The following is a 24,862-nucleotide window of genomic DNA, read 5'->3' as shown; positions in this document are numbered from 1 at the left end:
AAGTGATTCTTAAATCTAACCTACGCCCTCTCTTCCAGGCGCCGGCAGTGAAGGATACCGCACTGGCAACCCTGCGGGCCTGGGTCGGCGGTTTTGGGAAGAACGCCGCCAAGGGTATGCCTTACATCTTGGAGAAGCGGTTGGCGCTGTTAATCTTCCCCGGAGGCAAGGCGACAGGATACGTCGACCCAGTAGAGGCGGCCCCTACTATCGCCTTCATCCAACAACAGCTGGCTGCCTCATTAACTGATCAAGACCAGGATATCTCCACAGACGTCGCGACTTTAGATATTAATGTAGAACCTATGGTAGGTGTAGACGACCTGTTGGTCGAGGTAAGTAGGGTGGACACCCAAGGGTCACCCTTGGGTGTGACTGTTTCTTCTACTCCTGCAACCTCTCCATCCTTCCAAGGGTTTACAGGTGATGAATTATATACTCCTCCTGACGCTTCGGTTAGACCTAAGGTCAAGGGTCAAGCAGTGAAATCCTTGTCTAAGACGTCGTCGTCGTCTAAGAAGTCGACTTCGGCGTCATCCTCCTCACGTAAGTCTCCGGCTGCGAATCCCGGAGCAGACAAGTCTAAAACTTCTAGCTCCGGCTCTAAGTCCTCGAGGAGTAAATCCTCCAGAGAGAGATCTCGCACCCCGGCAGAGTCACCAGTTCCGCTACCCTTGGTTCCGATTCAGAGCCACCCCTCCACCTCCGCAGCAGCTCCGGCCTTGGACTCCAATGCTGGCCTGTTGCAACAGGTGGGCGACCTGGTTGGGTCCCTAAAGAGTAGTATGGAGCAAATGATCTCTCGTCTGTCGGATAGGATTACTTCCCAGGACTCCATTATAGCCGGACTGAGAGAAGTCCCTCTAGCCTCTCCTTCACTTTCCAATACGAGTGGAACTCAGCTTCCTCCGTATGACTCGCTACTCCGTTCTCGATGAACAATCCATGGAGAGTAGCGTCATACGCCCCACCCCCTTCCAAGACGGTCTCATTTCCATACCGGAATTTGGAACTCGAAGGATAGAGGACTTCGAGTTCTTCCCGGTAGACCTCCAGCCTCCGTTCATAGGCTACGCAAGGCTTACAGCTTCAGCCATGGTTCGGGATGATAGGGTGCCTAAGGAGACAGTCCTCTATTCACGAGACCAGGCTCAGAGAGAATGGCTCAGATGTTTAGAGGACATGGATTGTTCCAATACCAGGATACAACCTTTCAAGAGTCCCTTTACCATTTTCACAATGGATGAGAGTACCCCGCTCCCGTTCCTGACAAAGATCGCGAGGTCTACCATCCCAGCGGCCCAGAAGGGGGACCCCATGCCTCAATTGAAGGAAGCAGATCCCACATCTCCGTTGCTCCCCTCAGCCGGAGAATTGTGGGAGGACTTGCCAAACACCTTCTCAGCTGGCAAACTCAAACCGGACTGTGCTATGGAGCAGTTTGGTGAAAAGCTACCCAGGCTCCCAGATAGCCTTATTCAGGCTGAATTTGACGCAAAATCGCGACTAGCCAGATCAATTAACTCTATGGCTATGTCCGAGGTAGCAACCATAGCTTATGGCTCAGAACCGCTTTTTAAGCTCATGACCAAAGCACTGACTCAAACGGTACAGTCGGATATGTTTGAGTTTGCCACTGCTAGAACGAATTGTCGGAAGCATGTCCTACAAGAGGCAACCATTCGACATGAACCGAATAGGTTGCTCTCGTCTAACATCTGGGGAGCAGATCTCTTCCCAGAAGCTATGGTGAAGGAAGTTCAGTCAGAAGCTACGAGGCTGAACCAGAGCCTTAAGGACCGTTGGGGCCTTACAGCTAAGAGGAGACAAGACCTAACACCTAAGGGTAAGGGTCGGGGGAAACCTAGGCGCTTCCATCCTTACCAGAAGAAGCAGTCACGCTTTCCTCAGCAAGTTCCAGCGGTGCCCTTAGTGCAAACAGCCCAACCTTCCACCTCTAAGGCTCAATCACAGCCAATTTATGTGATATCCCCTCAACCTCAGCCCTCCACCTCTTACGCCATCTCTCCAGCTTACAATCAAGCCTTCGAGAGTCAAGCTTCACAGAAGTATGACCGCTCGGGTAAGGGAGGCAGAGGTAAGCGTTCCTTTCGTGGGAGAGGATCGGGATGCCCCTTTAACAGGGGAAAGCACTTCAGAGGGGCCGAGGCGGTTACCAGAACCAATGAAGAACTTCAGGTAGGAGGAGGCTGTTCCACTTTCGCCACCGGTGGAACTTCAGCGAATGGGCTCAGAGCATAGTGTCAAAAGGCCTGGGTTGGAGCTGGTTGACGAACCACCTCCATCCAGACCTTTCCGTCAACTTCCTTCCAAGGAATTGACAGAGTACGCAGAGGACCTCCTTCAGAAAGGAGCTATAGTGAGAGTCAAGAGATTAAAATTTCAAGGTCGCTTGTTCAGCGTGCCAAAGAAAGGCTCACAAAAAAGAAGAGTAATCTTAGACTTGTCCCGCTTAAACTTAGCCATCCGCTGCGACAAGTTCAAGATGCTCACGATCTCACAGGTGCGGACCCTACTTCCCCGTGGGGCCGTCACCACCTCTATCGATCTTACAGACGCCTACTATCATATCCCTATTGCAAGACACTTCCGTCCATATCTGGGTTTCAAGATAGGAGACCAGACATTCTCCTTCAAGGTAGTTCCCTTCGGACTCAACGTGGCACCCAGGGTGTTCACGAAACTAGCGGAAGTGGTAGTGCAACAACTCAGATCACAAGGGATTATGGTAGTAGCGTATCTCGACGATTGGTTGATCTGGGCGCCAACAGTCGAGGAATGCAACAGAGCCACACTGAAAGTGATTCAGTTCCTGGAATATCTAGGCTTCAAAATAAACAGGACCAAGTCAAGACTCACTCCAGAGTCAGACTTTCAGTGGCTGGGCATTCAATGGAATCTATCCTCCCATACTCTGTCGATTCCATCAACCAAAAGGAAAGAAATAGCGAAGTCAGTCAAGCAATTTCTAAGTCACAAACTGGCGTCAAGGAGAGCTCAGGAGAGGATCCTGGGTTCTCTCCAGTTTGCATCAGTGACAAACGTCTTAATGAAAGCCAAACTGAAAGACCTAACCAGAATCTGGCGCTCACGAGCAAATGTCAGGTCCAGGGACAAACTATCCTCAGTCCCTCTGATTCTAAAGAATCGACTTCAGCCGTGGGCGAAAGTCAAGAATTTGTCAGTGTCAGTACCCCTTCAGTTCCCTCCACCAGGGATTACTATCCACACAGACGCGTCCTTAAGCGGTTGGGGAGGGTATTCCCAGGCCCAAAAGGTTCAAGGAACTTGGTCACCTCAGTTCAGTCAGTTCCATATAAACGTATTGGAGGCAATGGCAGTGTTCTTGACTCTAAAAAGGTTGCGCCCACCAAAGTACTCCCACATAAAGCTAGTTCTGGACAGCGCAGTGGTAGTACATTGTATAAACAGAGGAGGCTCCAAGTCACGTCATCTAAATCATGTGATGGTAGCCATCTTCTCCCTGGCAGACAAGTTCAGTTGGCATCTCTCCTCCACTCACATAGCTGGAGTGAGAAACGTCATAGCAGACGCATTATCCCGATCAGTACCCCTAGAGTCGGAATGGTCTCTAGACAACAGTTCGTTCCAATGGATCCTTCAAAGAGTCCCAGGGCTACAGGTGGATCTCTTCGCATCCCAAGCGAATCACAAGCTCCCCTGTTACGTAGCCCCCAACCTGGACCCTCTGGCCTATGCCACGGACGCCCTGGCTCTGGACTGGAACAACTGGAAGAAGATTTATGTCTTTCCTCCAGTGAATCTTCTCATGAAAGTGTTAAACAAACTCAGGACGTTCAAGGGTCAAGTGGCTCTAGTAGCCCCAGACTGGCCGAAGAGCAATTGGTATCCCCTAATTCTGGAGCTGGGCCTTCGTCCTCTTCGGATCCCCAATCCCAGGCTCTCCCAGTCAGTACAAACGAAGACTGTGTTCGCTTCCTCAGGGATTCTCAAAACCCTAACTTTATGGATTTCATGAAGTTTGCGGCAAAAAGAGATGCGAATATTGACCCTCAGAATATTCTCTTCTTGGAATCCGATAAAAGGGATTCAACTTTGAGACAGTATGATGCTGCTGTCAAAAAGTTAGCAATCTTCCTGAGAGAATCTGATATTAGAATCATGACAATTAATTCAGCTATATCCTTTTTCAGATCCTTATTTGAAAAAGGTTTAGCAGCTAGCACGATTACGACAAACAAGTCAGCCTTGAAAAAGATATTTCAATTTGGGTTCAACATAGACTTGACGGATTCCTACTTCTCGTCTATTCCTAAGGCATGTGCTAGACTTAGACCTTCTGTAAGGCCTACGTCAGTTTCATGGTTCTTAAACGATGTTCTAAAACTGGCTTCAGAAACCGATAATGACACATGCTCGTAATGCTCTTAAGGAAAACCCTGTTTTTATTAAGCTTAGCTTCAGGAGCAAGAATTTCAGAACTGTCGGCTTTATCCAGAGATCCGGATCATATCCAATTCCTTCCCACAGGGGAAGTACTACTTTCTCCGGAACGTAGCTTTTTAGCAAAGAATGAAGACCCTTTGATGAGGTGGGAACCTTGGAAGGTACTACCCCTTCCACAAGATGTATCTCTTTGCCCAGTTACAACCTTACGAGCCTTTCTGTCCAGGACCTCCTCATCCTCATCGGGTCCCTCTTTAGGAGGGAAAAAGGTGGAACTTTATCCATTAAAGGCATCAGGCAACAAATCCTGTACTTTATTAAGCAAGCCAATCCTGACTCTTTCCCGAAAGCACATGATGTCAGGGCAGTAGCCACCTCAATTAAATTATTCCAACACATGAACTTCGATGAGTTGAAAAATATACCGGATGGAAATCGCCGACAGTGTTCAAACGCCATTACCTTAAGTCCTTGGAAGCTCTGAAATTTTCAGCAGTAGCAGCGGGAAACATAGTTTCCCCTGATTCTAGTTAATTTGTAGTAGAAGATTCAGTCCTCCTTTCTACCTGCTTCACCCAACAGTTCGTCTATTCCTACCGTGTTCATTTACATTCACCTGGTGTCTTAGCTGCTTTGATGATGATGTAGTGGGTGCCCCTTATTTTTTTTGCTAGGGACACTCACAGATGATTATGGATTTTGATCTCATGGATGTTACCCCCTTATTTTTATGCTAGGGGATACATCTCAATTATGATGGTTACGGGTTTTGTATATTAAGTCATATGCATTCCTTACATATTATCATTGTTGTTTAATTTGTTCATTTTTAATTGCTGTTATATATTTTGATACATGCCTTTACACAGATACTATTTTGTTACATGTAAGCCAATTTACCTCTGTACATATGTAATTACCTTATGATAAGAAACATGTTTAGAATTAAGGGTAATTTAAGCATATTTCTATTTTGTATCACTGTGTATTTGTATCTTTTTAGCAATTATACTCTTTTTTATATTTACTTTATTTTTTATTGAGACCTATTCTGTTTTATTTTATTTCTTTTGTTACAATCTTGTGCTATTTCTCTGGTACGATTTCGCGCAGCGACACGAGCTGAGCCCAGAAAAAGGGATTTTGACGTAAGGAAAAATCTATTTCTGGGCGATTGGCTCGTGTCGCCAGCGAAATCCCACCCTACCCATCCCTTCGCCCAAGATTGTCTGCTAACTTCAGATGGCCACTAGAGGCGCAGCAGTCGGCAGCATGGGATGGAGTAGTAGTAGTGCGAGCTGCTCACTCTGTGGGTCGGCACTCCTCATGGAGGGTTTTTGTTGTGGGAGATTTCTATTGGTATTTGGCTCGTGGTAGTGGTCTCACTCGCCTAGTGTTCATACCGACACCCTCTTGGAGGGTGAGCGAGTCAGTTATACTGACCTTTTTCTTTATTTTATTTATTCTCTGGTATGTGTTAGTACATTTACCCTAGAAATAATAGATTAAAGGATATTTCGCTGGCGACACGAGCCAATCGCCCAGAAATAGATTTTTCCTTACGTCAAAATCCCTTTTTTCCTTTGAGGTAAACATGGAATTATCAAACACTATTTACAATAATTTCAAAATATCATAGACACAAACTCTTGTTCTGAGTAACTACTGCACTGCTGCTAAAACCCATAAATATGTAATTATATAACAAGAGCAAACAACTCTCCTAACTGAAACTCTCATCTCAATCCTTAAATGCCTTCATTCCTTGACTGGCTGACCACAGTTATGTAACAATCAAAAGGATATGAGAAGGTAATAAATAAAGTGAGGTTGCTCAGTATCTTCGAGAGTACCAATCTGAATCCTTAACAGTGACTCAGGGAGGTCATGTTTTCCCACAAGAAATCACAGTCAGATAGGCTAGGAATACTGACCAGAGATATGAATATTTCTACCATTCCAACCCACTTGCCAGGACAAAGTCTACCAAAAGCTGTTGGATAATAGACAACTTTGCCTGGATCAAGTGAATGACCTGTACGACAAAATGCTGTGGAACACTGCTATCAAGAGGGAGAAAGGAACAAAGGCTTAAGCCGGTAGGGAGTTTTGTAAGTTATCTGCTGGGGAAAAACTTCTTCAGACACAAGGACAACAACATGTGGCAGTGGGTCATCCTTGAACATTCCACCATTTAATGAGGGGAAAACCTAACCATGAACCAAATGCTTTACCAAGGACAGGCTCATGTCCTTTCTCTCCACTCACTTGATCATTTCACAGCAGGTATATCTTCAGAGTTCCCACATCTGCCAGTTAAAAAAATGATTGTACATACCATTTTCTGTACTACAAGTACCTTCTAGACTGGAAATTTTTTTTTTAATAAAAATAATGAGCAGTAATAATTGGCTTCTCTTTTTGTTGAGACGTACCCCACACTGCTTATGACAAGTTTGGATAGTTAATGTATGAAACACAATGGTTCTATTGTTACGAACATTGCAAAACTACTTAAATAATAATAACAACAGCAAGAAAAGTGATGGAATCCTAAGGAGGCAGGATGCAACCCGGAACCCCACACTATAAAGTCCACCCAGTCAAATAAGATAACTATGATAGACCAAAAGAAAAAATATATTAACAATGTGCCTTGCTCAACACACAAATAGGCAAAGTGACAAGGACTGAAAGGATAAAGCTACCCGATAGGAAGAGCATCAAACACATAGACAAGACAGGATAGAAATACCTGGGAATGATAGGAGAGGATAAAAAACCCAGAGCTGAAGGACACGATCAGGAAAGAATATATACAGAGACTTAAGGCAATACTCAAGTCAAAACTCAGTGCCAGAAACATGATGAAAGTAATAAACACATGGGCAGTACCAGTAATCAGATACAGTGCAGGAGTATGGGCTAGATGAAGGATGAACTCCGCAGCAGAGACCAGAAACTAGGAAACACATGACAATACACAAAATCACTACACCCAAGAGCAAATACAGACAGCCTATACCTAACATGAAAGGAAGGAGGGAGAGGGCTACTAAGCATAGAGGACTGCGTCAACATCAAGAGCAGAGAACTGAGGCAATATCTGAAAACAAGTGAAGACGAGGTTAAGAAGTGCATGGGAAGAAGACCCAGAAATAAACAGACAAGAGAATAAAAAATGGAACAGAGTGATGGGCACAACAAACCAATGCATGGAACAGTACATGAGACAGACTAAAGAACTGGCCAGCAATGAAACATGGCAACGGCTACAGAAGGGAAAACTCAAGAAGGAAACAGAAGGAATGCTATTGGGAGCACTAGGTCAGGCCCTAAGAACCAGATATATCCAAAGAACAATGGATGGAAATAACATCTCACCCATATGCAGGAAGTGCAATATGAAAAACAAGACCAAAAACCACATAGCAAGCAGATGCCCAGCACTCACACAGAACTGTGGTATCAAAAGGAACAAGGTGATATGTGCCAATAGATCAGAGGTGACATTGATTGACAAATTCAAGAAGAAAGTATCACCCACTGACGTTGCAATACTATGGGAGACCAGAGTAGATGAGAAAGAAAGAGAAAAAATGGATAAGTATCAAGACCTGAAAACAGAAATAAGAAGGATATGGGATATGCCCGTGGAAACAGTACCCATGATCATAGGAACACTAGGCACGATCCCAAGATCCCTGAAAAGGAACCTGAAAAAACTCCAGGACTCATGTAGAAGTGTGCTACTAGAAATAGAGCACATAATGAGAAAAGTGATGGACTCCTACTGAGGTAGGATGCAATCCGGAACCCCATACTGTAAAATCCACCCAGTCAAATAGGACTGTGATACCGAGACTAATAATAAAATAATAATAAATAATGAATAATATAATAATAAGTAATAATAAATAAATAATAATATAAAATATAATAATAATAATAATAATAATAATAATAAATAATAATAATAATAACAATAATAATAATAATAATAATAATAAAATAATAATAATAATAATAATAATAAAATAATAATAATAATAATAAAATAATAAAATAATATGCTGGAAGTAAACCCTCTTTTAAACATGTTTTATTAAAAGTAATTGCTGCCTCAGCTGCATTAATTTTATACAGGTTCTTCTCTATTTTTCTAATTATTGCTTTCTCATTGTTGCTTAAACTGGTGAGCAACGCACCGAAGGTTGACATATCTCAATTAGGTAGAACGAATGGATTTTATTGGTAAAAATTTCAGTCGGGGTAGTCAAATTTTAGACTTCATGTCTAAGCCTAAGCAACATGAGAAAAGACTTGAGATCGAACTCCTGCTTGACTCCATCCAACAGCTCGAGACCCGGAATATTGTCCGAACAACAGACGCCCTCCAGCCCCTCCTGCTCGCCGAAGCCCTCACGGAGAGGGGGCCACACACCAGTGGCATCTTCACCCGAGAGATGAAGGAAGCAGCTAAGGAGTTGAAGGCCAAAGAAGACATTACTGTGCGACGGGCAGATAAGACGGCCGCTTTCGTCTTAATAACAACGAAGGAATACCATGAGAAGCTCGACGCTATCCTGTCCGACTCCTCAAAGTTTGAACGTCTCACACGGAACCCTACGGAAGACATCAAAAGGGATGCCAACCGTGTCATCAGTACCATTAATGCCGCAACCAACGCAGTCCACCTTCCGCCCATCCAAGGGGACTTCAGCCTTGGTTACCTCTATGGGAACGTGAAAACCCATAAGGAAGGCAACCCTCTCCGCCCGATTATCAGCCAGACGCCCGCCCCGACTTACGCCTTGGCCAAGCGCCTCAATCAAATTTTGACTCCCTACGTCCCGAGCCGCTATAGCCTGAGTTCATCGGTGGAGTTCCTTGAAGAAATTCGCGACTCCCCCGGCACCGGCATCATAGCATCCCTCGACGTAGAATCCCTATTTACCAACGTTCCCGTCGACGAAACCATTGACATCATCATGGATCGAGTCTACCGAGACCCGTCGACGGCCCCACTCAATATCCCAGAAGCCTCTTTGCGCACCTTGCTGGACATCTGTACGAAGAGGGCCCCCTTCTCCACCCACCGAGGACAGATGTTCCGTCAGAAAGATGGCGTTGCCATGGGCTCTCCTCTGGGAGTCCTTTTTGCCAACTTCTATATGGGCACCGTAGAAGAGAGGGTCTTCGCCCAGAGCCAGCACCCCCGCAAATACGCCCGTTACATAGACGATATCTTCGTGCAAGTCGACACCGAGGATGAGGTAGAAGCCCTACGTCGCCGATTCCAGCAATGCAGCGTGCTAAACTATACAGTCGAGTTTAGCACCAACGATCGGCTCCCCTTCCTCGACGTCCTTATAACGAAGACAGAAGACGGTCTCCGCACTTCTGTCTACACGAAGAAAACTAATTTAGGAATGTGCCTCAACGGGGATAGCGAGTGTCCAGACAGGTTTAAGAACACTACTGTCAGGGCCTTTGTGAAAAGGGCCCTCTCCCATTGTTCCACCTGGCAGGACACACACCTCGAGCTTGATAGAGCTTCACAGATGCTCGTGAATAACGGGTATTCCAATAAGCTCATCAATCGAGAAGTGCGTACCGCCCTCGAAAGATGGTACTCGAACGAGGAACAAGACCCACGACCCCGCCCCACCGAGAACATCACGATATATTATAAGGCCTTCATGCACTCTCAATACCGCGAGGAGGAGAAGGCGATGAAGAAGATCATTAAGGAAAACATCCTCCCCATTGAAGAAGGCAAGATAGTGGACCTTATAATATACTACAAAAACCGTAAAACAAAAGACCTTATCATGAAAAATAACCCCTCACCGCCATCAGGAGACCCCTCAAGCAGACGAACGTAGTATACCAATACATATGCCCCGCCCGAGGATGTCCTGGGAAGTACATTGGAATGACTACCATGCGTCTTGCGAAGAGAATCTCCTGTCATGCCCAAGAAGGGGCTATCAAGAACCACGCCCTCACCGCCCACCGAGACACAATCTCCCGCGACTGTATCATCCGTAACACCAGGATAATAGGGAGAGCACCCGACCCTCGACGTCTGCGCCTCCTGGAGGCGTTACTCATCCAGGAACAAAAGCCCTCCATGAACACGACACAGGAGGCCTTTTTGCTCCCGACCTGCACCCGAAGAAACACTCCAATAACGGCAAACATCACCATATCGCCGCCCGAAAACGCCCCAATCCAAGACGACATTAATACGATGGATAATACCAGCAGTGACATTAATATGATTAATAATACCAGCAGTGACGTCACGCGGCCTTTACCCAATCAAAACGAAGCCCGGCGTGATGATATGCAGCTGCGAAGATCGGCGCGCCTGCTGAGCATGCGATCGGGAGCTGGCTTGAGCCCGCAGCCAGGCAGCCAATGAAAAAGAAGCTCCCCACCCACTAGCCAATGAAAAGGCAGCGGCACGACGCCCCCCGCTGCGCCACCGCAATATAAGCAGCTGGACTCACCTTCTCACTTCAGTCCTTCACCCACCTCCGCCAAGAGGATGTCTGAGGTTTATTCAGACGAAACGTCCGGAAAGGAATAGAAAGAATAGAAAAGAAATAGAATTTAACATAAATTCTATCTGTAATAAACTCTACGGGATATACCCGAAAATTTGACTACCCCGACTGAAATTTTTACCAATAAAATCCATTCGTTCTACCTAATTGAGATATGTCAACCTTCGGTGCGTTGCTCACCAGTTTAAGCAACAATGAGAAAGCAATAATTAGAAAAATAGAGAAGAACCTGTATAAAATTAATGCAGCTGAGGCAGCAATTACTTTTAATAAAACAAATAATAATAATAGTAATAATAATAATAATAATAAAAATATGGAAACTGAAGGAATGATAACAGCGGCACAAGATCAGGTCCTAAGAACCAGATATGTTCAAAGAACGATAGATGGAAAAACATCTTTCCCATATATAGTTAATGCAATATGAAAAATGAAACCATAAACCACATAGCAAGCAAGTGTCCGGCACTTGCACATAACCAGTACAAATAGAGGCATGATTCAGTGGGAAAAGCCCTCCACTGGAGCCTGTGCAAGAAACATCAGCTACCTTGCAGTTATAAGTGGTACAAGCACCAACCTGAAGGAGATAGAAAACGATCAGGCAAAGATCCTCTGGGACTATGGTATCAGAACAGATAGGGTGATACGTGCAGACCAGACGTAACGTTGATTGACAAAATCAAGAAGAAAGTATCACTCGCTGATGTCGCAATACCATGGGACACCAGAGTTGAAGAGAAAGAGAGGGAAAAAATGGATAAGTATCAAGATCTGAAAATAGAAATAAGAAGGATATGGGTTATGCCAGTGGAAATTGTACCCATAATCATAGGAACACTAGGCACATTTCTAAGATACCTGAAAAGGAATCTGGAAAAACTAGAGCCTGAAGTAGCTCCAGGACTCATGCAGAAGAGTGTGATCCTAGAAACGGCGCACATAGTAAGAAAAGTGATGGACTCCTAAGGAGGCAGGATGCAACCGGAACCCCACACTATAAAATACCACCCAGTCGAATCTGAGGACTATGATAGGCCAAAAATTTTTTTTTTTAAATAATAATACATATATACATACACACATATAACACACTTAGACTTATGTCACTACCAAGATCAGAAACTAAAATATATGACAAAGACAGAGAGAGAGAGAGAGAGAGAGAGAGAGAGAGAGAGAGAGAGAGATAGAGAGAGATGGAGAGGATGAGAGAGAGACGAGGAGAGAGAGAGAGAGGAGGAGAGAAGAGAGAGAGAGAGAGAGAGAGAGAGAGAGAGAATTCAAATATTACCTTCAATAGTAATGTTATCATCCAGAATTTCAATTGTAATCTTGGTCTGGTTGGCTTCACTCCAGTTACCAGAAAACATGCTTTGAAAATAAGGGCTCTGAAAACAAAGAAAATAATTTTCATGCACTGCAATTGACAGATTTTTTTTTTATGTTAGGCTGTCCTTGCACAGAATCTTGCAAACATGAAAAGACTTACGTGTACAAGGAAAATACTTTTGAGGCTTTGATAAATAAAAAAAAAAAAACAGGAAGTTAAAAGCAAATGAGAATGTTAACTTTTATAACTTAAAATACAAATGTTTTGGTTATCTAGATTTTTGTTACAATGAGTACATAATTTTGTGGTAATATTATAGAAACCAGATATATTCACTTAGTTTCCCAAAAATAGTCTGCTGGTAATATCTAAATAGTCCGATCCACTTACTTGACACAGGTACACTTTATGTAAGTGCCATTCAGTACCCAAAGCAATAACAGTAACATCAGATGCCCGGCCTTCCTCAAATAATGTTTTGTAAATATATTTTGAGGTTGAGTCAAGTTTTCGCCTGAAATAAACATTTCCTTACTTTAGGATACTTTTTTAAAATGACAAAATATATGAGCATTATTCATAATGTAAAGCAAAAATTAAACTAGTGTACCATTATCACAGGACATCTCCCAATTACAATGTACTGCATCCACCACTTTTAAAATACTTTGTACTATGTACATTACATAAACAGGAACCTGTTTCAAAGCATATATTACATGGTCTATGCAAATAGCAGATTACCATTATCTAAATGAAATTATTACCAGTATTAATAACCTAATTAACAGAATTAAAAGCACTACAGCAGAGGGCTCTCTCACTTCCAAGGGGTGTTTGTTCTGTTTATCAATGTATGTACAGTACAGTAGACCCCGCGTATCCACCGGGGATAGGTACCAGACAAATAGCTATACGTAATCCACAAATACTTAAAACCACTCTAAAAATAACTGCCTAGTTTGATAGTAAAAAAAAAAAAATCCTCTACAAATGCTTATACCTGAGTTTTTCAAGTTTATCACAAAAATCGCATGAAAATTATATGAAAATACAGTAATTTGTGAATATTTCTCGGTGAAAAATACCGCAAATAGGCGAATTTGCGGATAATGGGTATATACTATAACAGTCCATAGAAACATCTGCCAACAGGCAAGTCGGCGAATAGCAGGGGTCAACTGTATATAAAAAAATCTTTGACATAATCTGTTTCAGTTTCTTCAATTATTTTCACTGCCAATGAATTACATTCTATTAATTCTCAAGAGTCATACTTCTTTTAAAACTGATGCCATCAACAATCTTTGGCTGGATAATAATCTACAACCCTGGTATTAGTATCTAAATAGTTGCTCCCCATTACTGTTAAGTAGTTGTAGCAGTCGAAGGGTTTTGGGACTCTAAACATGCTTAACCTTAAAACATACAAAAGCAACCTATACCCACTTAAAAAGCACCTTCATATTTTATTCCAACACAGAGGTATTAAAAAATAAGGTAATGAAAATAAAAAAAAAATCTTGCAGTTCTAAACAAAATTAAGCATAATTGTAAAAGACCAAAATGACCACTCAATGTTTCATAAACAATAATGATATAAGTTGAAAACCAAGGGAAAAGTTAAACAACACTGATCCACAGTTCCAGCAATGAGCTCACCTACTTTATGGTGAAGAGAACACAATACTTACTCATTATCTCTCTAATATTCCAGTCATACAGCATGTGTTAACATCAGTTCTGAATTATTTTATTTATCTAGTAAAGGTCTGTAATGTATTTTTAAAGGAGCAAACAAATATTTGTGCTGTTTGATATAATAATAGCTACTAGTACGTTTATCAATAAAAATGATATTGTAATGATACAATTAAGTTTGTTCATACTTACCTGGCAGATATATATATATATAGCTGTATTTTTCCAAATCCGACAGAAATTTAAACACAAGCAGTGGGAGTCAAGTGGTTAGTACCCATTCCCGCCGCTGGGAGGCGGGTATCAGGAACCATTCCCATTTTCTATTCATAATTTTTATTTCCACTGTCTCCTGAGGGGAGGTGGGTGGGTACTTGACTATATATATCTGCCAGGTAAGTATGAACAAACTTAATTGTATTATTACAATATCATTTTGTTCATGAAACTTACCTGTCAGATATATATATAGCTGAATCCCACCTTTGGTGGTGGGAGTAGACAGAATAGAAGATTTTAGGAAACATATATATGCAGATAATTGATATCTTGGTTCCTTACCTGTTAGCATAGCTGACTTCGTGGTTACTGCCGCGTAAGTCTGCTTGTGCTACTAGAGTTGCCAGCGAGGTAGAGACCTATAAAGCTGGTGCACTCCAGATGATCTGTCAACAGGGGCGAGACCACGACGTGACTAGAGCATTGACCATACAATGAGGGCAACGAAGTAAAACAAAACCACCGAGCATAGCCTACCAAAGGTATCCCACTTAGACTAAGCTAATGCAAGGGAGATCCGCCGCAGGCGGTCAACCCCACAACCATAACACAAGTTAAAAACTCCCCTCACCATTAAAGGATAGGATGAGCGCTACCTCCTGCCCCCAAAACAGTGTCTGCAGCGACGTATGGTCCGAGCGAGTAACAATTTTCGTATGTTGCTTTCACCTCCCGCAGGTAGTGTGAAGCAAACACCGAATTGCTTCGCCAATAAGTGGCGCCCAAAATATCTTTGATTGCCATATTCTTGTGAAAAGCCACCGAAGTAGCAATAGCCCTCAACTCGTGGGCTTTCACTTTTAGAAGCTCCATGTCACTTTCACTACACTTTTCATGGCTTTCTTAACCGTCTTCGACATCGGAAGATCTGGCTTTTTCCCAGAGCACCACAAGTTCTCCGAAGAGCCTCTGCATGCTCTGGTTTTCTGCAAATAAAACTTGAGAGCCCTGACAGGACACAGGACTCTCTCAGGTTCAGCTCCCACTAGCTCCGACAACCCTTTGATCTCAAACGTCCTCGGCCAAGGGTTGGAAGGGTTCTCATTCTTTGCTAAGAACGTAGGGCTTAAGGAACAAACTGCACTATGATCCTTGAACCCAATGTGCTTGCTTATGACTTGTATGAACCAAACAAAAACTTCTTTCAGTTTTCTTCTGAAGATTGAAAAAGAAACCCACAAATTCAATTTGTAACTTGTTTACTTCTAAGTATTTACATTTAGTTTTACTCCACACTCGAGTACTTTCAGGCCCTTCTGTGGCCCATTCTCAAGAGATGTTGGGATGTTAGCCTGGGTCAAGGCCCAGCAGTCTTCTGGAACTTCTTCTCGTTGTGCTGTCATTTATGCGATGGCTGTTCTGGTTTTCTTGAGAGTTGCCAATCCCCTCTTGTCGCTCTGATATCCTGAGCTGATGGTCAATGGGATTCACCCTTGTGGTAAGGGTGTGGTCACCGTAAGTCTGTTGGGCAGGAAACCTAATCTCCAGGTCAGCAGGGTCAATCTTAGCTTCTTTTAATATCAAAGCTCGGCTTATGGGATCTTCTGAGGTAAAACCTTTGTTTCCTTCAATTACTTTGATCTCTCTGATAAGCGCACCTTCTACTACCCTCCTGTGACTAATTTTGTTGCTTTTGTATATAAGCCTACTGTTTTTGAAATCCATCCTATGGTCATTTTCCCAACAATGTCTAGCTATAGCACTCCCCTGAGAGTTAAGCTGTACTGCCCTTCTATGGTTCAGAAAAAGGGCACTCACCAAAGCTAGAAAAATATTTTACAGAGCGAATGTAGAGAGTACATGGAATAAAGAAAACAAGAAAATAGTTGCCCTCCCTTTTATGCCTAAAATGAAACAAATCACTTCAAAAATGAAAGAAAGTCAATATAAATTTGTATATACCTTTGATAATACCTTAAAAAACAAAGTATGTAAAAATAAATTGGAAGGAGAAGACAGTAATACAGATGATGTAGCGGGGGTATACATAATCAATTGCAATAATTGTGGAGACAGATATGTGGGGGAATCAGGTAGGGGAATAAGGACTAGAGTCCAAGAACATAGAAGGGCAGTACAGCTTAACTCTCAGGGGAGTGCTATAGCTAGACATTGTTGGGAAAATGACCATAGGATGGATTTCAAAAACAGTAGGCTTATATACAAAAGCAACAAAATTAGTCACAGGAGGGTAGTAGAAGGTGCGCTTATCAGAGAGATCAAAGTAATTGAAGGAAACAAAGGTTTTACCTCAGAAGATCCCATAAGCCGAGCTTTGATATTAAAAGAAGCTAAGATTGACCCTGCTGACCTGGAGATTAGGTTTCCTGCCCAACAGACTTACGGTGACCACACCCTTACCACAAGGGTGAATCCCATTGACCATCAGCTCAGGATATCAGAGCGACAAGAGGGGATTGGCAACTCTCAAGAAAACCAGAACAGCCATCGCATAAATGACAGCACAACGAGAAGAAGTTCCAGAAGACTGCTGGGCCTTGACCCAGGCTAACATCCCAACATCTCTTGAGAATGGGCCACAGAAGGGCCTGAAAGTACTCGAGTGTGGAGTAAAACTAAATGTAAATACTTAGAAGTAAACAAGTTACAAATTGAATTTGTGGGTTTCTTTTTCAATGACTTGTATTTCGCTAACCCTCTTCGCCGAGCGGTTAGGAAAATGGTCTTCTTAGTAAGATTCCTAAGCGAAGCTAAATGGAGCAGTTCAAATTGACTCGACATGAGAAACTTAAGTACCACGTCTAAGTTCCACGATGGTACTTTCGGTTGGAGAACCTTCACAGTCTCAAATGATCTAATGAGATCATGAATGTCTCTGTCATTCGCTAAGTCGAGTCCTCTATGCCTGAAGACTACAGAAAGCACGCTTCTGTAGCCTTTAATCGTGGGAACGGCTAGTTTCGCTTCTTTCCTAAGGTGAAGAAGGAAATCTGCTATCTGGCTCACAGAGGTTGAGGTGGAGGAAATGCCCTTCTTTCTGCACCAACTTCTAAAGACAGCCCACTTCGATTGGTAAACTGCGATTGAGGAGGGCCTCCTTGCGGTGGCAATCGCCGTTGCCACAGGTCTCGAAAAACCCCTCGCTCTTGCCAACTTCTTGATAGTCTGAACGCAGTCAGACTCAGAGCGGGGAGGTTTTTGTGGTACCTCTCGAAGTGGGGCTATCTGAGTAGATCTTTCCTTAGGGGCAGAGTCTTTGGAAAGTCTACCAGGAAGGACATCACCTCCGTGAACCAGTCGACCGCTGGCCAGAAGGGGGCGATGAGGGTCATTCTCGCTCCCTCTGATGCAGCGAACTTCCTCATCACTTCCCCGAGGATTTTGAATGGGGGAAAAGCGTAAATGTCTAGTCCCGACCAATTCCACACAGTAGGGCGTCTACTGCCACTGCTCCCGGGTCTAGAACTGGGGAGCAATAAAGCGGAAGTCTCTTCGTTCGGGAAGTTGCGAAAATGTCCACATGAGGACGTCCCCACAGCTTCCATAACGCCTGGCATACCTCCTATGATAAGTCCATTCCGTCGGCAGAAGCTGTCCTTGCCGACTGAGAAGGTCCGCTCACACGTTTTCCACGCCTGACACGAATCTTGTCAGAATCGTGACGTTTTGCAACTTCGCCCATATCAGGATATTCTTCGCGATGGCGAACAGAGAAGGAGAGTGAGTTCCCCCCTGTTTCCTGAGGTATGCCAGGGCTGTGGTGTTGTCCGAGTTTATCTGAACCACTTTGTTGGAGACTTCCTCTTGGAAGAACCTTAGAGCAAGGTAAATCGCTGAAAGTTCTTTTAGATTGATGTGCCAGGACACCTGTTCCCCTCTCCAGGTGCCTGACACTTCTCTCCCTCCTAGTGTTGCTCCCCAACCCGTGGAGGACACGTCGGAGAACAACACTAGGTCGGGGTTCCGAAGCTTGAGCGAAAGTCCTTCCACAAGCTTCTTTGGATCCGACCACCATTTGAGGTGCTTTTTCACTTCTTCCGTCAAAAACAAGACCTCTTCTAGATCCTGTTTGCGTGACCAATTGCTTGAGAGGAAGAACTGAAGTGGTCGAAGGTGCAACCTTCCCAGAGAAACAAACTTCTCCGGTGAGGAAATGGTCCCCAGCAGACTCATCCATTCCCTCACCGAGCATGTTTCCTTCCCTAGAAAGGCTGACACTTTGTCTAGGCATTGAAGTTGTCGCCCCTGGGACGGAAAAGCCCGAAAAGCCACTGAGTCCATCTGAATCCCCAGATAGACTAAGGATTGAGAAGGAGTCAGATGCGACTTTTCGAGGTTCACCAGAAGTCCCAGGGACCTCGCTAACGACAAAGTCGTGTGAAGGTCCTTCAGACACCGGTCTTGCGATGAGGCTCAAATAAGCCAGTCGTCTAGGTAGAGAGAGATCCTTATTTCCGCAAGATGGAGCCACCTCGCAACGTTCTTCATAAGAACGGTGAACACCATCGGCGCCGTGCTCAGACCGAAGCAGAGTGCCCTAAACTGGAATACCTTCCCTTTCAGGACAAACCGCAGATATTTTCTTGATCGGGGATGGATGGGGACGTGAAAGTATGCGTCCTGAAGGTCTAATGAGACCATCCAATCCCCCGGTCTTAAGGCTGTTAGCACGGATTGAGGTGTCTCCATCTTGAACTTCTGCTTGGTAACAAAGCGATTTAGACTGCTGACATCCAGAACGGGGCGCCACCCCCCTGACTGCTTCGGCACTAGGAACAGACGGTTGTAAAACCCTGGAGAACTCCGGTCGAAGACCTGCTCCACCCGCCCCCTGCTTCTCGATCATTTGATCTAGTAGATCGTGAAGCACTTTCCGTTTTTCTCCCTAATACGAAGGAGACAAATCCTTTGGTGTCGAAGACAGCGGGGGTAACTTAAGGAAAGGAATTCTGTACCCCTTCTTGACGATGTCCAGAGACCAAGCGTCGGCACCTCTCTCTTCCCAGGCTCTCGCGAAAAGTAGAAGTCTGGCTCCTACCGGTGGCTGAAGGACTTCCCTCTCACTTCTTGCTCTTAGAAGGAGCGGGGGTCTTGCCTCTGAAAGAGCCTCTTCCTCGAGGGGCTGGCTTCGAGGAAGAAGCAGATCGAAAAGGCTTTGATTTCTTCAAAGCAGAGGACCCAGAAGACGAAGTAGTTGTAGGCTTCCTAAAAGACTGCGCCAGAAGGTCTTGGGTTGCTTTCTCCTGGAGACTGGCAGCTATGTCCTTTACCATAGACTGGGGGAAGAGATGTTCTGAGAAAGGCGCGAAAAGAAGATCCGCTTTTTGCGCTGGCGAGACCAACTTTGCGGTAAAATTGCAAAAGAGTGCTCTTTTCTTAAGCAGTCCCGTGCTGAAATGAGCAGCCAATTCCTCAGAACCATCCCTGACGGCCTTGTCCATGCAAGACAATACACTGGACAGCTCCCCAGACTGATGGAATCAGAACTCCTGGACCTGGCATCCAAAACTCCTAGGCACCAGTCAAGAAAATTAAAGACCTCTAGTGTCCTGAAGAGGCCTTTAAGGTGAAAATCAAGCTCACTATGTGTCCAAGAGACTTTGGAAGTAGACAGAAAAGATCTTCTGGTGGCATCCACAATACTACCAAAGTCTCCTTGAGCCGAGGCTGGAAGCTTAACTCTGACGTTTTCTCCCGTCTCGTACCACATACCAGCTTTGCCACAAAGTCTTGAAGGTGGTAAAGCGAAAGAAGTCTTGCCTGAAGCTTTCCTCTTTTCCATCCAATCGTGGACCTTGCGAAAAGCTTGCTTCGTAGAAAGCGACTTCTTCATTTTCACAAAGCCCGAGATTTTAGTAGCTTTGGATGACGAAAACTGAGAGGGAGGAGTACGTGGAGCTTCAGGCTGAAAAGTGTCTGCAAAGACTGACTGTAGCAGACGAGTTAAAACCTTGTAGTCCGTCGAGACTGGAGCCAACTGCTGTTCTTCGTCCACTTCGACGAAAGCGTCACTAATTTCCTCTTCAGACACTGGAGAAGTCGGAGGAAGTAAGGAAGAGTCACGAGCTTTCTCAAAAGAGAAAGAGCGGTGAACAGGAAGAGTTCCTGCTTCCACTTGCGCTTGCGGTGGTGGAAAACTGACGTCCGTAGGCGCGCGCTTGGCGTCCGATGCCAATCTTCTGGCGCCGACTGAAGCGCGCTCGACAGCTACAGGTGCACACCTGGTGTCCACTGGCGCGCGCTGAGCGTCCACTGGCGCGCGCCGAGCGTCCACTGCCGCTCGCTTAACTTGCACCAAATCACGCTCGGCGTCCACTGAAGCGCGCTTGACTTTCACAGAAGCGCGCTCGGCATCTAAAGAAATGCGCTTCCTATCTACATGTTTCGTAGTAGCGGATACAACCGCTTCTCGAGAGCGAGAAACGAATTTCTCACCTCCTCTAGAGAGTTGCTGGGGAGCAGAACGAACTCTAGAGGGAGACTCAAACGGAGAGAGAGACGAGCGAGGAGAGGGAGAGGGAGAACGCCTCGACCTCTTCACAGGAAGATTGTCATCCTTTCTACGGCGACGTGGAACAGTCTCTCTCGAAGAAATAACATCTCGAAGTTGCTGCTGAAGCGACTGGAGAATCTTGCATGTAGGTGAAGCCCCCTTTTCTGGGGAGGGGCTGATCCTGTGAGCAGGCGAGTGGCGAGGGGACGCCTTCTTCCTACTCCCAGGAACCGCCACTTCACGCACCTTAGAGCGACTGCGGCGCTCGAAAGAATCATCTAGGAAAGACTCCGCCTCCGAAGAATCCTTACGCTTCTTCTGCGGAGGAAAAGCAGCAAACGCACTATCAGGCGAAGAGCAAAGTTCCGGAGAACAACTTGGACGTGAAGCGTCCCAAACACGAGCCGTCCTTTTCAGCGGACGTGATGCGGCATGAGAGCTCCACCCCTTGCGCTGGGAGGAAGCTTCCGAAGAGGAAAAGCACTCCTTGAGAAGACGTGCACGCGCACGCTCCTTGGCAGTCTGGGTAGGTTCGTCAGAAGCTGCCGAAGGCATGCCAGATCGGTGGGGGTTCCTCGTAACCCTCCTTCGACTTTCAATATGCTCTCTCCCCATAACCTGGGAGTCAAGCAGAGGTCTAGGTCTAGAGGCGGAATGAGGCCGATCTGATGCACCCTCCACTACACAAGGGGCACTTTCACTGCACTTTTCTTCACTTTTGCTCTCCAGAGCTAACACTTTTGATTCTAAGTTACGAATCGATTCAAGAATTAGCGATAAAGTATTACCTTCTACCGACACTGCTTCCGGGGCTGGAGGCAACACTACAGGGGTAGGAGCATAATCTACAGAAGGAGGGTTAGCAGGAGAATCATTAAAATCTTGCCTACCTGAAACACTCCTGGAGGAAAACCTCCTAAACCTATCTCGCTCAAGTTTCTTAAGATAGGTTTCATACGCCTTCCACTCAGACTCTGTTAATCTTTCACACTCCTTACAACGACTTTCAAACGTACATTCATTCCCCCTGCAAACCTTACAAACAGAATGTGGGTCTACTGAAGCTTTCAGTAGCCTACCTCTACATTCGGACATAGAACAAAATCTAGCGCTAGTTGAACTAGACCCTGACATCTTGATCAAAGAAAAATCAAAACCAAAATCAAATCAATCCAAAGTCAATGTGTGCCAAGCCACTGATCCAATTCAGATACCAAAGAAAAAACCAAAAGGGATACTCAAGTAGCTAGTAAGTTTCCAAAATCTGGACGGAGGTGCTGCAAACGTTGTTTACAGCACCGGCGACAGAAAAATTATGAATAGAAAATGGGAATGGTTCCTGATACCCGCCTCCCAGCGGCGGGAATGGGTACTAACCACCTGACTCCCACTGCGTGTGTCGTAAGTGTTTAAATTTCTGTCGGATTCGGAAAAATACAGCTATATATATATCTGACAGGTAAGTTTCATGAACACTCTAAAAATTATTATAAAAAAATTATGATTTTTTTTATGACAAAAATTGTAAATAAAATAAAGTTTTATACATATATACTTACCAAGTACTTACATAGCTATAGTTTCAACTAGTACAGCCGCTAAAATTTTAAATTTGTGGTAGCAATTCTTTTGTTTTGGTGTACTGTAGGTAACTAGCCTCTGCCCACTTTTGAGAAAGGATCAATTTAGCAAAGAGACTCAATCTGTTTGTGCCTTATGTCCACTAGTAAACATAATGACTTTAAGAATAAAAAATGATATTGTTATAATACAATAAAGTTTCATACATACTTACCTGGCAGATATATACTTAGCTAAGACTCCGTCGTCCCCGACAGAAATTAAAATTTCGCGCCACTCGCTACCGGTAGGTCAGGTGATCTACCTGCCTGCCCTGGGCGGCAGGACTAGGAACCATTCCCGTTTTCTATCATATTTTCTCTCTTCCACCTGTCTCCTGCGGGGAGGCTGGGTGGGCCATTAATCGTATATATCTGCCAGGTAAGTATGTATGAAACTTTATTGTATTATAACAATATCATTTTCATACAATGAACTTACCTGTCAGATATATACTTAGCTGATTGGCACCCTTTGGTGGAGGGTCAGAGACAGCTACTATGGAATAGACAGGTAAACAACATATGTTGTAGGTATAAAAGAAAAACCTTGGTTCCTACCTGATAGGTGGTAGACTTCGTGGCTGTAGCCCGGTAGTCTGCATCACCTCAAGACTTTAGCGAGATATTAGATCTATGGCTAGAGTTCTTGTGGGTCTGTCGATGGGTATATGAACCGCTTACTCGGCAGAGCCTGAAAGGACTTTGTCAATGGGTACTGGACCACTTCTATGACAACACACCTTGTGAAGGAGCATAACCAATCCCGACCACCTGATCCTAACCACCATGTTAGTATATAGAATTGTTCTGAGTTATCCCCGAACTCATTACAAACAACCCATAACTCGAAACGAAAACGCATTCATCCAAAAATTCTCAAAAAAAAATTTTTATACTCCTCTAAAAGATATCACAAGAGTTCCTTACTGAACAACAGTGACTGGCCGCCAGTGCAGCACCGAGCCCTCTTTGTCAGCAGAAATCTAGAACATATGTAGTAGAAGGTATGTACAAAGTTAAGGATTGGTGTTTGCTCCCGTACCCAGTATCGTATCCGCCGATACAAAAGGCCCCAGAGAAAAACATTTCTCGTAGGTCACGCGAACGTCTTTAAGATAGTGAGATGCAAATACCGAATTGCACCTCCAATATGTCGTATCAATGATTTTCTTTAGCGACATATTCTTCTGAAAAGAGAGAGACGTCGCCACTGCTCTAACTTCATGGGCTTTTACTCTTAAAAGTGGAAAAGAGTCGTCAGGACAGAACTTGTGAGCATCTGTAATGACGCTCCTAATGAAGAAAGCTAATGCGTTCTTAGACATGATTCTTGTGGGGTCCTTAATCGAACACCAAAGACTTTGTCTAGAGCCTCCCATTTGTTTCTTTCTTTGTAAGTAGAACTTCAAGGCTCTTACCGGGCAAAGAGACCTTTCTGTTTCTCTCCCTACTAGACTCGATAAGCCTTTGATCTCGAATCTCTTGGGCCAGGGATTCGATGGGTTTTCATTTTTCGCTAGAAAAAGAGTTCTAAACGAGCAGAAGGCCGAGTCTCTGTTAAAGCCGACTTCATCTTCCAGGGCATGAAGTTCCCCAACTCTTTTGGCTGTCGCCAAAGATAGGAGAAACAAGCATTTCCTTGTTATATCCCTGAACGAAGCTACATGGGGAGGCTCAAATCTGTCAGACGAAAGGAACTTGAGAACTACATCCAGGTTCCAGCTGGGAGGAGTTAGTTCCTTAGATTTTGTCGTTTCAAACGATCAATCAAGTCGTGCAAGATCTTTATTCTCAGCAATCTCTAGGCCTCTGTTTCTGAAGACTGCCGAAAGCATGCTCCTGTATCCTTTGATCGTCGATACAGATAAGTGAGAGACCTCTCTCAAGAACAAAAGGAAATCAGCGATTTCAGTTATAGAGGTACTGGAGGAGGACAACTTCTTAGACTTACACCACCTTCTGAATACTCCCACTTCGACTGATAGACTCGTCTAGTGGAAGCTCTGCGGGCTCTAGCGATAGCGAATGCAGCTTCGCGAGAAAAACCCCTCGCTCTGACAAGTCTTTCGATAGTCGAAAGGCAGTCAGCGCGAGAGCGGGGAGGTTTTGATGAAACCTCTCGAAGTGTGGCTGTCTGAGAAGATCCATCCTTTTTGGAAGGGATCTTGGGAAGTCTACTGTCCACTCCAGCTCCTCTGCAAACCAATCTTGTGCTGGCCAAAACGGGGCTATCATCCTTGTCCCGTTGGACGCTACGAACTTTCTCAACACTTGTCCCAGGATTTTGAAAGGGGGGAAAGTGGGAAAGCTTACACGTCCACATGAGACCAGTCTAGCAGGAAGGCGTCGACCACGAGAGCTCTTGGGTCTTCCACCACTGAACAAAAGACTTCCAGCCTTTTGGAAAGGAATGTGGCGAACAGATCTACGTGAGGAGTGCCCCAAA

General features: G+C 44.5%; 1 protein-coding gene across 1 annotated transcript in view; it reads right to left on the bottom strand.

Annotated features, from left to right (window-relative positions):
* LOC135202108 (protein germ cell-less-like) overlaps nt 1-24,862 on the bottom strand; it is a 184,185-nt gene that overhangs the window by 84,395 nt on the left and 74,928 nt on the right. The window contains exons 3-4 of the mRNA XM_064231362.1: nt 12,751-12,874; nt 12,322-12,418 (exon numbers count right to left, since the gene is read on the bottom strand). Coding sequence (XP_064087432.1) covers nt 12,322-12,418; nt 12,751-12,874 — 221 coding nt within the window. The remainder of the gene's footprint in view (nt 1-12,321; nt 12,419-12,750; nt 12,875-24,862) is intronic.

The sequence above is a fragment of the Macrobrachium nipponense genome, chromosome 23 (genome assembly GCF_015104395.2).
Source record: "Macrobrachium nipponense isolate FS-2020 chromosome 23, ASM1510439v2, whole genome shotgun sequence".
NCBI lineage: Eukaryota > Metazoa > Arthropoda > Malacostraca > Decapoda > Palaemonidae > Macrobrachium > Macrobrachium nipponense.
This window is presented reverse-complemented; position numbering and strand designations above follow the sequence as displayed.